Source organism: Ceratina calcarata, unplaced genomic scaffold (assembly GCF_001652005.2).
Source record: "Ceratina calcarata isolate Rehan_Ccalc_2016 unplaced genomic scaffold, ASM165200v1 scaffold525.2, whole genome shotgun sequence".
NCBI lineage: Eukaryota > Metazoa > Arthropoda > Insecta > Hymenoptera > Apidae > Ceratina > Ceratina calcarata.
The window spans coordinates 689,053-705,283 of record NW_017176396.1 but is presented as its reverse complement, the minus strand read 5'-3'; the positions used below and the strand labels follow the sequence as shown (position 1 = coordinate 705,283).

The 16,231-nt window shown below is 43.1% G+C and overlaps 1 protein-coding gene across 2 annotated transcripts in view; it reads right to left on the bottom strand.

Annotated features, from left to right (window-relative positions):
- nahoda (DOMON-like domain-containing protein nahoda) overlaps nucleotides 1–9,160 on the bottom strand; it is a 19,686-nt gene extending 10,526 nt beyond the window's left edge. For both annotated transcript variants that reach the window (XM_018030374.2, XM_026816511.1), the window contains exons 1-3: nucleotides 8,480–9,160; nucleotides 4,682–5,011; nucleotides 2,809–2,879 (exon numbers count right to left, since the gene is read on the bottom strand). In XM_018030374.2, coding sequence (XP_017885863.1) covers nucleotides 2,809–2,879; nucleotides 4,682–4,841 — 231 coding nt within the window. In that variant the 5' untranslated portion in view covers nucleotides 4,842–5,011; nucleotides 8,480–9,160. The remainder of the gene's footprint in view (nucleotides 1–2,808; nucleotides 2,880–4,681; nucleotides 5,012–8,479) is intronic.
- Nucleotides 9,161–16,231: the final 7,071 nt, after the last annotated feature.

Sequence of the window (16,231 nt, the reverse complement as noted above, 5' to 3'; positions counted from 1 at the left end):
TAAGATAGAAGAGTAGCGACGATGCTCCAAGAAGCGAGAAGCTATGGGGGATCTCTATCCTTCTTTTTATATTCTCTCTCTCTCTATTTGTATTATCTTGTAGTAAATTTAACTATGGTGGGGATAGAAGTTCAATATTCTATCGAATCACTTGAATTTATAATATTGTCAATCACTCGACATATACGAGTCAGAGTTCAGGTTCAGAAAACATGCATTACACACTTAGAAAGAGAAAGAGATTCCTTCACGGTTCCTCTTTGTCGGCGAACGACCCCTCCCATTCGTGCACACTCCAGATGTTTTATATAGCTCAATGGTCGGAGGTGAATCCATTCTCCGGAAATGGTTGTCAGCTTTGGTGACAGTTCTCGAGAGAAAATTCACGCGAGGGAATCTCCGCGATGTTTTTCAACGTGGAACAACGATTACGTTGCCACTAGAAACGGTAAAGAGAAAGGGAAGAGGCGGACTCGCGGAGTGGTACCGCTTCGCACGGTACACACCTGTGCTGTTTCTAATGTTATTGTCGAATTTTTCTCATGCCGTGGATATTTGCGCGCGATGGAATTCACATCCAATAATCTGAGACCTGAGAGAAAAATATGTGCTTGTATGTGGACAAAATACGAACCCGATTACGATAAGGAAATCAGTTTTACGATTTGTCTAAAGATGAACTTAAACGAACTGCATTATAAATAAACAGTATAATAAAAATTAGTGCTACGTTTCATGAGGACTGGTTCAATAATTCACATACCAATTGATTTTGGATTTTAAATGCAAAGATGCAGAATAAAGTTTATTTTAAGCGACGAACAAGCAATTCTTTAGGGCAATTAGACTTATTATAAATGAAAAGAAATTAACACATCTGCCTCTCTTCCAGTCTCGTCGTGAACTGCCTAACTTCATGAAGATTGTCTTTTTTTGTGGGATCCCATATTGATACATTTCTTATAACAGTTGATACACTTGTAGATAGTTTTAAATGGCGATTCATATTGATCCGCCCAGTACTGGGTGGTCATGGTGCCAAAGTGATAATGAGCAGAAAAATTATGCGTATATACGCTAACGATTGCAAATGGGTTAAAGTCATATACGTTTGCTGTCGAGACCAGAATTCTTCGTAAAAAGTCTTTTATGTTCAGTCTTACAGCAATCATTGACTATGGATGTATATTCTTATTCTCTTTATGTCGTTTGTATGCAAATATTGAACTTCTGACCGTAGCAGAATTTTATGCAAAATCAGACTTGTAGCATATCAATTTAAAAAATGCAATTTAGCAATCTTTTTAATTTTTATGTTTTTATTTAGTTTTCGTACAAATGCAGCCTGGTTGTTACCAGTAGTAACAATTATTTTATTTATACCGGAACATTTAATTTATCCCGATCGTACTGGTGTTCTCCAACAAGGCGAGGCGTTGGATCAAGAGCAGAGAGCTTTGGCTCGGATCCGAGGCATTGGCGACAGCCGTGTTACGGTACCCGACATACCGATGTGTTTCACCGAGCACAAGCTGCTCTCTCGTGCACGCGTTCACATGCAAAGCGACTCCGTATCCCTTTACCACCTTTTCTTTGCGACCTACCTATCTCGCAAGCCACCGCGGGACGCGAAGTCACCGCGAGAACGCATGCCGAGCTTCGCTTCTGAATTATTCAACGAGCGTCACCTTGAGCGACCGACGTGCAAGCGTAGGCTGGAGCCTCCTCGGCCTCTCTTTCCCTTTCGTATAGACCACGTGCGGACAAATTCGTGATGTCTTTGATGATGAGCCGGGTATATAGTCGACACGATGCGGGGAATAAGAATTCCCGATCGGCTATTGTGTTCTTACGTACGCGGGGCTTAAGAGAACTTAAAATGTGCTGCATTTACCAATTTTTGCAAACGGAGGAGTACCGAGAATTGTGCAAGAACGCAGATTTTAGAAAACCTCTTACGTTCGTTGATGCATTAGAATTTCAAAGTACTATTTTCTCAAACAAACCTCGAGCTTTCTATAGACTAAGAAGACACAGGCTTTTATAATCCTTCTCGTGTACGAATGATTCATAATTTCAATTTACATTGAAGCACTTAATCGTAAACTTCATTGAGTATTCATCCCAGTAGTATCATTAATGACTCATCGGTGATAGGTCACAGTAGATTAAGTAATAAACTAAATTGGTAGGCGAGTGCAAATTGTTTCCAATTACCAGGCGTAAACAGAGAGTACGGTATACGAGATTGAATACTTAAAGGAAAGTATCAGTGAAAGTTCGAGCACGCGAAATATGATAAAACGCGATATGATTTTATCCAACGTTCACGTAACCGCGTACGTTCATTTTCTTTTGTACGAACCGCACATTTCCTAGACTCTTTTTCTATGCGACCGAGCATGCGTGGCACGAGATGTTTACGCGTACTCGACTAAGAAACGGAAACGTGCACAGAAATTACCGACCAGTTTCGCTGCAACGATTTTCCAGTCGTCGACGAAACTAAACGGAATTCAATACTCGCTTGAGCAAAACTCGTTAAAATATTTGTTTGTCATTTTCTTTTCATATACAATTAATATTTTTCATTGTACATTTTATTACATAGAAATAGTACAACTGTAATCTACGTAAGATGTACTTATTATAGTATTATGCAATCCTTCGTTATAACATTCCTTTCCTTCTTCATGTACTTTCATAAAAAATAGTAATTGCGTTAGCAGAAGTCTTAGTTACTTTACTGTTTGGGACTTGATAGATTAATTAAGCTTGATTGGAGCGCGAGGAAGACTAATTACTTACTCGGTGAGGATAGGCCAGATGCCACGTGACGTTGAAGTTGCTCCCAGACAGCAGCGTGCTCTTAACGTCACCTGTAACACGCAAGCCGCGTACACCGAATTACGCAACCATTGCATTCAATACAAATTTTCATGAACGCGCGCGATAAACCGCGCCGAGAAACGGAAACCTCCGATCTTCTCCCAGGCTCATCGATTTAGACGCGGGAAGTTTACAGCCAACAATGAATTGTTTAATATTCATCGCGGTAACGAGACGCGATAATTCATGACAATCGCCGGAAACGCAAGTTCAGCGAAATCTTTAGATACTCCCATTCACACCCCGGAAAAGCAGAAAAATTATTTTCTGTTACGCTCTGCTGTTATAATCAGACTGCAGAATTTATACATTCAGAAGAAAATTAAAACGCGATACGTAATACAGAAAAATATGAAGAATATCAAAGCAGAGTGCAAAAAATTAAGTTTGCATGAAAATTTGCAATCTGGTTCTAATTATGCTCATACGCCACGCGTCATGACGTTATGAAAATGAATTCGAACGTAATCAGCGATTTCACATCCTCGACCGAGGGCCAAGATAATGATCTATGCCGGGTTATCGTATGCAGGTAGCAGTTCCGGAAATAATCGAGAGCGAAGCAAAATACAATTAGTTTCCAGAAGCGAACGGACAGCGTTCTTGGACTGATCCTGCCTTCTACGGAGAGTACAATTTTTTTTCCCATTTAAAAAGAAAGCTTGCATTCCTTTTGAACATCCGGGAAGCTGGTTAAATTATGAGAGAACAGCAAGAGAATATCGAGGGACAAAAAAGAAATTAATTATACGGTCGAGTCGCAGAGGAATTAAGATACGCATTCAGTGTGATTAATTCATTGATTAATGCCTTCAGTTTTACAAAGGAACAATTAATTTGAACAGTCAGTGGAATCGCAGCAGCAATCGCAGGATAGCATGTATGTACGATCGTAGGGAAAATGGGGTTGGTCCGATTGTAATGCACAACTGGTAATTCTTGCGGTGTACCCTTCTATCACGATAGGAGCGATGTGCATTTAAAGTTCACGTACTCCCCGCGAAAGCCTCAGGAAAAAGGAAAAAGGTACTATGTAAGTACGTGCTGGTGGAGTGAGGCAAGACGTGGAAGGTAATGGCCGGGCAACCGAGGTACGAGTTCCCTTCGAGCCGGTGAAAGTCGCTTCGAATCAGACTACGTACCGAGCTATCCCCACCGAGACGTGTCTTCGCGTTAATGTCGTTTTCCCATAGAATCCACTCACCCCTTCTTCCCTATCCCCAGTCATCGTATACCTTCGCGTTCCACGCCGTCAACAAACGACGTCATAGTCTTTACCACGCGAGGCATCCCGCGATAACTTCCGGGCTGTGGATCGTGTGACAAGGATCGGGCCACAGCATCCGGACAACCTGCTACGTAACATTATCGAACGCGACTCGATTTTCTGTACGTGATGCGCCGTCTCGGGTTTCACCGACTCAGGCTTTGTATCAGGTGTAGGGACCACGGTTCTAAACTCGTCAATCTTATCTCACAGGCATGTGCATCGGCTGAGAACGCTGTATTAGCATACGTCAAGCTCTCCCATACTGTCTCCCATTAATCCCTGAAGGACTAAATTATTTTACATGTCCCAATTTCGCTTATGTTTTTATAACTTTGTATGTTATTTTAAAATTCTAACGAGTAGAAATTGGGACATTTACCTTATTTAGTAATTTACCAAGTGGTAACGCGTTCATACGAGTCCTTGAGAATTTAAAAGACTCTCGCAAATTGGCACATCGTAGAATTTGTAAGCGCGTTAAGACTTACTAAAAAGACTTGTCCGAGCATGCTTGACACTTACCACGAGGCATTCCGCATGGCCCAGGCGTCCTGGCGTTGTCCAGGAAATCCAAGTCGTACTTCCTCGCGTGTGGGAAAGTCAAGGCGACGTGTCCTTGCACTTCTCTAAACGACACCACCGTCAACACCAGTAGAATCAGTCCTGACATAATTCTCGACATTTTCAAGCACGTTCGACGTCCTCTCACAGCCACGATGATTTCGTTGACACGGTCGGTCCCGAAGAGAATTGTCCTCTCACGCTCCTAAAGCCTACCAGCTGACTTTTCTTAACGCTCGGCATGGGCACCGTTCGTTGATCGACTGCTTCCGCCTCGGCGAGGCCAATAATCTGTAAGAGAAGAGGAATTCCTTAGCTCGATGCGTTTTCACTTTTACTGACGGAAAAGGACGTTTTACAGACAGATCGATTTTCTTTTTAATCGGTGGTCTTGCTTTATAACGCGCGGACAGTGTTGAAAGTTAGAGCCTGTTATGGGAACTGTGCGACTAACGCGCGAAGCCAAGGCCAGTTTTTGAAGCTCGTGTAAACTCGTTCCTCAAGTTCAACCTGCCTCACTGATATCTAGTAAATTACCATGCGTCAAGATCTACTCGTATTTACGATTTTGAATAACTTGTAAACATTCATTTATTGCGCAACGGTTTCGACGGTTTATTCAAATAATTTGCGACCGTGAACCAGAAACACGCATAAATTCCGACGACCGATTCGTTATTTTACGCGTGTTCATCATCAAACAGGAATGTGTTGACCTTTGCCTTCGAGTCCGACTCGAGTGTGATATAATAACAAGAATTAACCGGTGGCCGGTACACGGTGAATTACGGCGTGTCGGTGGAACGTGTCATTTTCTCGATTCGCTTTCCTTTCTGGAACCGTTGTGATTATGCAGAAAACCGCGAATACCTCATCGATACAGGAAATGATAACGGTTCTGCGATTCGTCGAATTCGCACGCGATATACCATCCTCCCCTGTCGAGTATAAACTCGTGAGATAAACGGGATTGCGAATCAGGGACGTGCGTGAAAAAAGCAATGCTCCGAATGCTTTGCAGAAACATTAGATAGATATAGAGGAAGCAAAAGACGGCAAAGGTAGATGGAGCAATTACGGTGAGCTGTCGAGCGCGTTGCACGAAACTGGACGACGTCGAGTTAATAACCTTCTTTTAAGGAAAAACTGAATCGCGAAGCGGAGAAATTTCAAAGAAGTCGCTCCTCAAATTGACTGGTTTTATAACAAGATTATATTCTGGACGACCACCGCAGTGAATGCTAATTGGAATCGTAAATAATGTTGGGAAATAACTTCTTGTTCTTTAACAATACACCTATAAACTTATATCGTCATCATGAAACTTTTTTTATTTTTATAACGATTAAGACAGACAATGTCGATTACGTAAGAGATCCTAAGCAAAATAATAATGACACTCGAAGCACCGAGCGATTGCGAAAAACGTAATAGGGAGGCAAGCTATCAGGTGCGTGTAAGTTGATAGGGAATTAATATATTCGACTGTTGCGACAACCGAACGTTTCTACGCACGTTGCGACAGCCCGGGAGTGGATCTCCTTCTGAGGAATCCCAGCGTGGCCTCAACGCGGCCTCAGACCGACCTCATCGATGTGGTACGCGGTCCCTACCCTGGAAAGGCGCAATTCGCTCGCGGAGATGAGCGTGCAGGTGGACAGTAGTGGGAGTACATTCGAGAAGGTGGAAGAAGCACGAGGTGGTTTTTTTTTTTATCGTCTCGTGGAAACCTGACATTCTCGATCCACACGAGCAAATAGCGACACACGCTCGTTCCCTATGAAATTGCAAATCGCGTTGTTGGCAAACTACTCGATACCCAGTCTTCATGCTACTTTTTTTTTCAAAATCCGGATGTACGACAGTGTGTAAAAATAGACATTGTCTCATCGAAAATCTCGTCACTTCTTAAATATTTCGTCAGAACTTCTCAGAAACGAACGGTTCTTGCGATCTTCGGGACATGTTAATCGCATTCTTCACTGTTTGCTCTTCGTGAAAATCAATGCCGTTCCACAATATCGACTCATGTTTCTCAATTAGTTAAAGGACGAAGCAGATGGACAGGTTTGAGGGCTTTGAAAATATAATATAATAGTGATTTCGACCGTACGACTAGCTCTCGCGTGGAGTTTCCAAGTGGAAGTGAGGTAAGAGTCGAACTGTAAAGGTAAGAGGGGAGATACACATGTACATAACGTAGAGAAAACGATCCGCCTTCGACGGCTCGTGGAAAACGAGTTGACATTCCACTGAACACCGATGTCGTTGTCTTTAACGACTACGTAGACGCTGTCCGTTTACTTATTCGCGCTCTAAATGCCACTGATCGATCCCGTGTATGATCTTGAGAAAGCGTTCCTGCTTTTTTCCCGCTCTATCTCGCACGGCTCTGCGAATGAAACGAACCTTGACGATAACTATATTGCAATTTAATTAAAAAATATACACGAACTATACCGGTCGATAATAAGTGTTAAAGAAATTATAGGAAAGGCTGCAGTTTTGAACGCGTCTGAGACGTACATGGAATGTAGAGAGGTTTCGCTGATTCTTTTTGCTAAAAGGAATTGCAAACACTGTGTGTTTCCTGACGAGATAACTGCGCAGTTAACAGGTTGCACGGCTAAACTTTCTCGGATTCCTGTGTTTACCTTCTACGTTCATCGCGACCACATATTGTTCCGTCGCGATCTTCCCAAGATTGTGGGTACGTACGAAAAAATCTTGCGGCGTCGCGAAAGTCAGAAATAATATAAGAGCACCGAGACCGCGTTGGATGTTCACGTGAACGCGAAAGTACAATACATATTTAACGATTTTAAGATGTGTAACGTTTCGTCGAGTAGAAAGTCGACAACATTCGCAATTTACTTACGACGTGATCGACTGTGACTTAAAAATGTATGAAGCCTATTGTTATCGATCGTGGAAGGATAGAAAAGATGAAGACTCATCGTGAATATCTGAAGAAACACTCGGGACACCAAAACGGGTCAGCCGCGAAACAATGGCAAAAGTGTAGCAGCCGAAGAAGGAATGTGTTTCTCCGATTGCCCCGGAAAAAAAAAAATAGCGTTTCTAAGGACGTCGCGGTGACTGATCGTTCTCATTGATGCGAGATCTCTCGCCGGGAGAGCGAGGAAAGAAAATTCGCGGCGACCGCGGGAATAAAGCGAAACCGCGAACCTCTCTAGAGAGTGTAGGTATCCCATTCTCCACTCTCTTCAGCTATGCCTTGTGGAAACGATTGCTCGTTTCATTCAGTTTTCGTCTCGTTCTCACTGTCAGACTGCGTTTTCACCCGGGGCAGGAATATTACGCGATCCGATGGCGACGCAGCGGAATAACGAACTTGAAGAAAGGAATGCGATGACGAGGAACGGAATTTATCTTAGGTGAATAGCAGGAAACACGTAAACGAACGTCGGCTAATGAGAGAACGGGTCGTACTAGCGTCGCTTCGTAAGCTGGAGGCGGATGGATACGCGCGCAATAAGGATGCGTAGGAGGATGTATGCACTCGGTGTATGCAGAATTATGCAGATTCAAGAAGCGCAATTTCTCCGCGCATAATTAAGAAAAATGAAGAGGCGAGGAACGTCGATCACGCCCGGTATCATTAAACTTCCTCTCACCAGCGTCCTGCGTATAATGAGTTATTACGCCATACGCGCGATATTACTGGAGAAGAATATGAAGCAGTGGACGTAGGAAGCCTCGGTTGATAAAAAGAGAAAAGAGAAAAAACAAACCGACCTTCGATCGATGGTCGAACAGCGGCTCTTTAAATCGACCGCTATTCGCTGATCAATTTGTCTCCAAATTATCCCCTGTTCAACGTTGATTTATCGAACTGATTTCTTCACCTCGGACTGTGTAATTCTTCTTGATTTTATAGCCCGCATCCTTGATTTATCTTTACGATCATCACGGAACAGATTGTTAATTGTTCACCAAAAGTGGTTGATCCGCGGCAAGAAAAATCCCGCGAGAAGATGTTTCCCTACCTATCGCAAGTATCCTTCCAGGTTCCAGCTGATCTTTCGCGTCACGCACACACAGAATCACTGCACTGAAAAGGAAGCGGATCTCAGAGGACGCACCGTCGAGGCGACGTCATCGTCGGTTCGCAATAACGAAAAAAGAACAAGAATCGCGTTCGCGAACAATTCGAGCCTCGAGGACGAACGAGAGAGGTAAACGCGCGAGTCCGCGCGATTGGTGAACCGATGATTCACTGGATCGACGAACCCGGAGTCGCGGGACTTCAAAGCGACGCGGCCATTTCGATCGGCCGTGGATCGACGATAAGATTGTTCGATTTCGACAGGTAGCGCGCGACGAATTCGAGATCGAGAAGGATGCGACGACGACACGGCGACGGGGCCACGTCTCAGACTGACTCGAGAAAGACTCGGGGCCGCTCGACTCGACTCGACTCACCTCGACTGGCTGGCATTGCAAAGCAGCCGCGAGCGAAAACTCACTTTACGCTCCCGCACCGGACCCCTCCGACGTTTGCCCCCGCCGACTGGCTGCCAGCTCGCCTGCTTTCTTAAGGCTGTCCTGCTCGGTTACCTGAATACCTGTGCGCCCCTCCTCGTCGTTTCACCGTTCGCCGTGGGGCCTTACCGGGCCTCGCGTCGCTCCTCGAGCTCCCTAGCTCCCTCTGACAGGGTGGCCGAACGACATTCGGGTCACCGATTTGTTTCCAATTTCGTGGACAAAAAGGCTTCACGTCAAACGCAACCGATAAATAAAATGGAAAGAACAAGAGTAGATTGAAAGAGGAAAGAGCGATAGAAAGTACTTAAGACGTCAGGAATATTTCTGCCGATTAATAGTAATTCAGCGTTAGAGCGTTAGAGCTTTCATAAGATGGTAAACAACTCTAATATTAGAATTCTGTTTTTACATTATACGCATTTTTACCTTGAAACATTCTTCACCAATACATTATACGTCCTCTCAAATTATCAATAAGAATGTACGATTCGAAAAGAAACTGGAATTTAATTATTTACCATGAAACAAGCTTTGTGATTAGATAATTACAAGAATTATAAAAATCATTTGAATTTCGTGACGAAACCGGACCGTTCGCTGAAATTCTGCTTGCACAACAGTGCATTTCTGGTCGCGAAAAAAATTGACGCAACTCAACCTTCGCGGTGTATCGGTATTCCGATATCGTCGGTGTCCACCGAGATCCGCGGGTATCCTTCGAACGGAAACTAAATTTCATTCAGCTGGTTTTACTCGCGTCGCGTAGTAAGCGTGTCCGTCGTGCACGAATTGCGGCCGGTGTTTATACCGGAGCCTGTACGTTTTAACTTGTAACTCGCGGGCAAGAGCAAAACCTTTCGATCGGAATGGAAAGCGAGCTGCTCGGGCACGCGGCGCGGCCTACAGCTTGATCGAGTGCTGTTCATTCGCGCCTTAGGCTGCGTACAGGCCGGTAAACAGGTCTTGTACTCTGTGCCTGATCAAAGTTCCTTACAACGTAAAAAAGTCACGAATGCTTCTAAGGAAACGAATTGTACTTTACGAGGATGTTTAGATTCCGAGGATGTCGGAATTAAGACATTTTATTGTGCACAGAATTCATGGAAACCGCCGGTTCACGTGGATTTGTGAATCTGAGACGAATGTTATCCGCCAGTGTGTACGTTGCTCCGCGGTAAACGGCCGATCACTAATCGAAACAGATCTACGCGCGAATAATTTTTCCCCTGGAAATGCTTAATTACTGAGTCACCATCCATGTAACATTTCGCAATCTGAAATCAGTGAGGCAACGGGGCTGTACACAAACCAATCAATTCATATCGGAGTGAATTATTCAACGATATACCCGCGCAGGACGTGTGATCTCAATTAGAAAAATCCTACTCTACTTCTGATCAAAATCGAGCATACATTTAAATTCCAGCACTCCGGGCGATGTTAAAATAGTTCCTTTCTACGCGATTTCTATTCAGCGATGTCTTAACAAATATGAAATGTGGAAGCTAAACGTGCTTTCAATAAGTAGCGAATGAATGTTGTGCTCAGACGCTCGCTGAAAGGAAATACGTAATTCACGCTTATTTGAAGTTGTGATTCAAGAGTTGACTATTGACTTTACAACAATAAGCGCGTTAAAAGCTATGGGTTGTTTTTCTAGAAACAATCGACGAGGCTCGATTTTCCGATACGTAGCTATGGTAAAGGAGCTGAGGTCAGAAGGGAGGGAGCGGACCCGGAGGCCGACGTACCTCCAATGGCTGTCCTCGAAGCGAGCCGGAGAGCCGATCAGAGGGAGAGGCCGCATTCCGATACTCGGAGAAAGCCTCTCGCGCATTTAGCCACGGGATGACCGTTCAGAGGTCGCGTAAACGAGCTCCATGGACCCGTTAGTTTGACTCGTATTCGTGCATATCTAACCCAAAATTATTCAACCCGATCGGCTACTTTCTTGGATCACCGTACAGGTTCAGATATCGGGCCCCGAAGTATTCAGGACGCTTACTGTTCTCCGTGTCGGATAATCATGGGACTTGGATAGTTAGCACGGCTTTTTATACGTTTTATTGTTATTGTCATTCCGATTATGGGTTTCGTTATTATTATCATTCCTATTCTGGGTGCGGCGGTTAGTGTCGTGTTAGCTGTGAAAAGTGTAAGGGAGGGAGTTAATTAGCTTCTGCAGTCAAGGCCGTTATTATTGATCATCTTATAAAATACACCTGATTTTAAAATTCCATTTAAATACCAAGTTCGAGGACCGATTAAAAAAAACTTGAAATATCTCGAATAATTCAACGAATTCTTATAACTGAGAAGAAGCAGAACCTCGACGACTGGTCCAAGTTCCAAAGGTCCCGTTGCGGGACGCGTTTGAATTCAAATCGGGGGAAAGTACGAGGCTGGAACGTTCGACGTTTGAGGACGTTCGTACACCTGCCACAAGGTGACTGCATTCCGCGGCGAGGTGAAACGTAAGGAGCCGAGATTCGCGCTGGAATGTATGTTGGATTTGCTGAAATACCGCGCAAGCCTCTGACAATTATATGTATCTCGCCACGCTGAGCTCGCGGGTCATTCGTTTTTGCCCGGACCGCTCTACTTGCGGCGCGTATCATTAACTCGCGCCATTTTGGCACAAGCATTCGTGAAATTTAATCATCAGGTGAAACTTTCAGTCCCACCCCTGGCAAGAAGTTTTTGGTAAAATGTGATACACATCATGTAATAAAACAACAGTAAACAGGTTCAATGCCCAGCGGTCAAAATTCTGCTGCACGTGCAATGAAACGTACAGAACAATTATTCTCCTATTTCTAATTTTCAACTATTTTTATTCAGTATCATTTTGCTGCACTGATCGAAAATTTCTTGTCAGTCGTAGGATTGTCTCGTTATTCAATTGAAAGATCGTTTCGCAATCTGAACAATTTCAACGATCCAGTCTTCTACGTCTCTCTCGAAGCGATTCGAATTAACAACGACTGAAACGTCAATATGAAATTTAGTCGACAAGCCGTAAAATCAATGATCCGTAAGAGTGCTGCGTACGCATAATCTTACATGTCCGCCCATCGGTATCCCGCAGGAATTTTCTTTACAAAAGTTCGCGCGAGTACACGTACATTGCATGGCTTGACTGAATTCTTTGCATTGGCGTTCCTCGCGTTCGGATAAGCGGTTTTCTCGGCACCGTGGCTCGCAATCCGCTTTGGTATAGATTATTTCGGCGTATTCGAAGCGCTCAGCATCAGCTTCAAGCGGTATCTTTCTTTTAACACCGCTCGGCGTGATTCGCGCGTGAATCAGACTCCGCGTAACGGGAAACTGATGTTTCATTCAGCAGAGATTTAACGCATCGAACACTACGAATGCCCCATTTTCATATTCGTTATAGATACTGAAAAGTTGGACTGAAGCCCACAATAAGTAATTCGAAATGGATTTCGAAAAATCTGAAGTGGTAGCCCTTGGCAAAATCCCGGGAAAAGTAAAATTTTCTTTCTGAAAATTTGACAAAAAACGACAAAACAGTTTATTGCAAAATACTTGTTAACTATTGACGGCAGCGAAAAATGTTTCAGACGAAAGTTGTAGTTCTAGTTCTCAGCTACAAACAAGGTCGCATGCAATTTTACCGTAGGTTCAACGGTTTAGGAAAAATGAGAATTTCGAAGAATCTGCCTCTTGGCAAAATCTCGGAAAATTAAAAATTTTTTTTTCAAAATTTCGAGAAATGCTTCAAATAAAAATTGTAGGTACTGTTATTATATACAAGAAAGGTTTTATACAATTCTTTTCTATTTCGAATACTTCAGGAATAATCGATTAATTATTTCGTCCATCGTAAAATGTTCTTTACTGCTCAACACCCACGAATGTTTTGCTTTCTATTTCTTATTTCAATGGCAATACGTATATTTTAAAGGGTGTCAAAAATTGTCGACTTTTCATGCGAAATAAAGGCTGCCATAAAGTTGCCACTCTTTAACAATCGCTGCTCGGTGGTAATACTCTTTTCTACCTCAATCTCAATTTGTTAAGGTATTCAGATTATTTTTATGAGATGGTCGATAATCTAACAAGAACAGCAATAAAGGGGCGAGGTATTTTGTGCAAGATACAATCTCATAATCTCTGATATACGTTCAAATGTACTTCGACTTTCAAACAGTTTCCAAACGCTGTTTCTTAAGAATGCATCCACCGCACGTACATTCCTTGAACCTTGAAACCTTCCTATATTTCATCTTCCTCCCCCTCGGATCTTCCCCCACAAGATAAAAGAACAAATTGGTAATAACCAATGCTGGTTTCGATCACATCGACTTGTTCGAGCTAAGAATCCCCGATCAGATAGCAGTTCTTAACGTTACATAAATTGATGTGGTAACGTGCTGTAAGGGGCTGGATAGGAATGCCCTCGAGGTGTACCGCGGACGAAGAGGGGGAAGACAACGATTCCGCCAGCGAAATACGTTTTTCATGACAGCGTTGTCATTAGGCATCGTCGAAGGCGCCAAGTGTATGCGGAATGGCACAAGCCAGCCCGTTGCGTGTGCGTGGTGGTATTATGGCCAATGGGTCCGGCGTTCCTTCCACGGCCATTCTTTTCTACATTCCACGGCGTATGAACACCTTGCTCACTCGTTGCGCCTTTTTTGGCAGGCTCAGATAAGCAAAATGAGAAGTTCGTACTCACAGGTGGCCGCTCACGTTCGCCGTCACGATGGGAATAAATAAAACGCGCGCCGCGAGTTACCAACTCGCAAGGATTCATCCGTAAAATGCTTATGGAAATCACGGATACTAGTTTCTATTCAAATACGAATAATAAAACTCTTTTGTAATTTAAAAAAAAAATTGTGTACATTTAAATATTGGGGAGAGTCACTGCAATTCTGTGCAGGATTTAAATACTTGGAAACTTTCCTGAAAATAATTTAGCAAAGACGTGACCAAATTAACTAATAGGTCACAAATGTACGAGGTACATGAAAGAGATTAAAGGGTCCGAGGCAAGGAATTATTGCACGAAGAATTTAGGAACGGGTCACAGGTGAACGTGTGCCGAAGGAAACGCGTATCGAAAATGGATCCGAGAACAATGCAACGGCCGGGGTTAGTAGAGGATTCCATGAAAACGAGAATCCACGGGAGAGTGCGTTCTCCTCCAGGCGTGTACAACAGCTGCGAGTCACTTACGCGTTATAAGTTACATAATCACGGCCTAGTTTGATCGCCACGCTAACGCGACGCGGCTCCTTCAATTTTTTCCGCGGTGCAATTTATCGTCGTAGGTAGAAAAATGTGGTCCGACGAATGCAGACAATTCCATTGCTGGAAACGAATTAGTTCCTTTTATAATTCGAGTCAGCCTGACATTTAATTTTATTGGAACATTAAACGACGGAATTCTTTACTGAAAAGATACGATATATCAATAATTCATTGGTTGCGATATTCTGATCTGTAATTTAATTTTCGAAGGATATCATGCGCCGATCTTTATTTTTATCCACCACTTTTACTGTGAATGAATAATAATTATATTGCTCTAGTTTTCTTATTCTGATATTAGAAGCCACTAAAGTGCACAATGTAAACGAGAAAAAAAATGTTCCCGCGAGACGTCGGTGCGTCGATTTGCGTAATTGGCCAGTAAAACTGTTCTGAGCACGCGATTTACGACGAGGATTTCACTTCGGGCCATTTCGATCATTTTAAAGCCTGCATGTTAAAGGCATATAAAACGGGGCAAAAATACCGGGGTTGAATTTTGTCCGTACCTGCATTTCTGACTGGACCTTTACAGTACTTACAGATCTTCTGGTCAGTCTTACAAAACTTATATTTCTTCACGTATTTTGTTTAAGATTATTTTAATATGTGTTAGAGATTGATAAAAAAAATGTAAAGTATTTCATTTGGACAGGAAAGGACTATCAATGACGGCAACGTTACACCTGTTTCAACAGTATCCCAAAGTAAACCGAATTGAACGTTATACATAACAGCCTATCATAACACAATTCCCCATAGATCCCCGGCAGGTCACGAGATCTCCCAAGAGCTTGCGTAATCTCGTTGTACCTGTTGTTATCCCGGGTTACCGTGACATCGTATAATTCTATTCAGGCGCGTTGAAAGCGCTGGATCGTTTGGTCGATATGCGGGGCACGGAGGCGTGCTGTACACGCCAATATAAAAGGCGTCCTCGATCATTTCGCAATGAGAGGATCCTTGATCGGGAAACGTGGACGTTGATAGATAGAGAACCGGCGTGGCTCGCGGCTCTTCCGACGGCCGGTCATAAACCAAAGATCTCTCGTGTGAAACAAGAGAAAGCTAGGAAGAGGGAGAGAGAAGGTGAGAGGGTTTTAGCGAGTGCAAACGAGTAGACAAGATAGATAGTGGCATAACAACGAGCGTCTGGTTCGGCCGAGAGAAACCACTTTCGCTCTTTTCGCTGCCCGACCATGCGTTTTCATTTTTCCTCTCTCTAATCGGGCGACGACCATCGTACGTACTTTTGTCTATTAGAAAACTTACCATTGACATAATCCGTCATGTTTGCTTTCGGTCATTTCCTGAATTAATTCTTTAGTAAGAATGTGAAACGCTGCCTTTACTGTTTTTCTAGAATTTTGAATATTTTTCATGCCCTACATATTAATCTCGACCATCTCGGGTCGATTCTTCAAGCGGAGTTCATACGATTAAGTAATAAATTCACAGACTACGTTTCACTTTCATATTTTAGCAACGAAGTAGGGACTCGCATTTTGATGCAGTAGAAGTATTTTCTAAATATCGATTCCTTTGTTCTTAACTGGGATAGAGGAGATAGGATTTTTCATGCGTCGAGGAAGGTTGTACAGATGATAAAAAGATTTATAGATACGACAAGACAATATTTTCAGCTTCGATGATTAGGAGAAAACACAAGAAACTGGAAATAATTGAATACAAGGTTTTTGAATAAATAATAAAAAATACGAG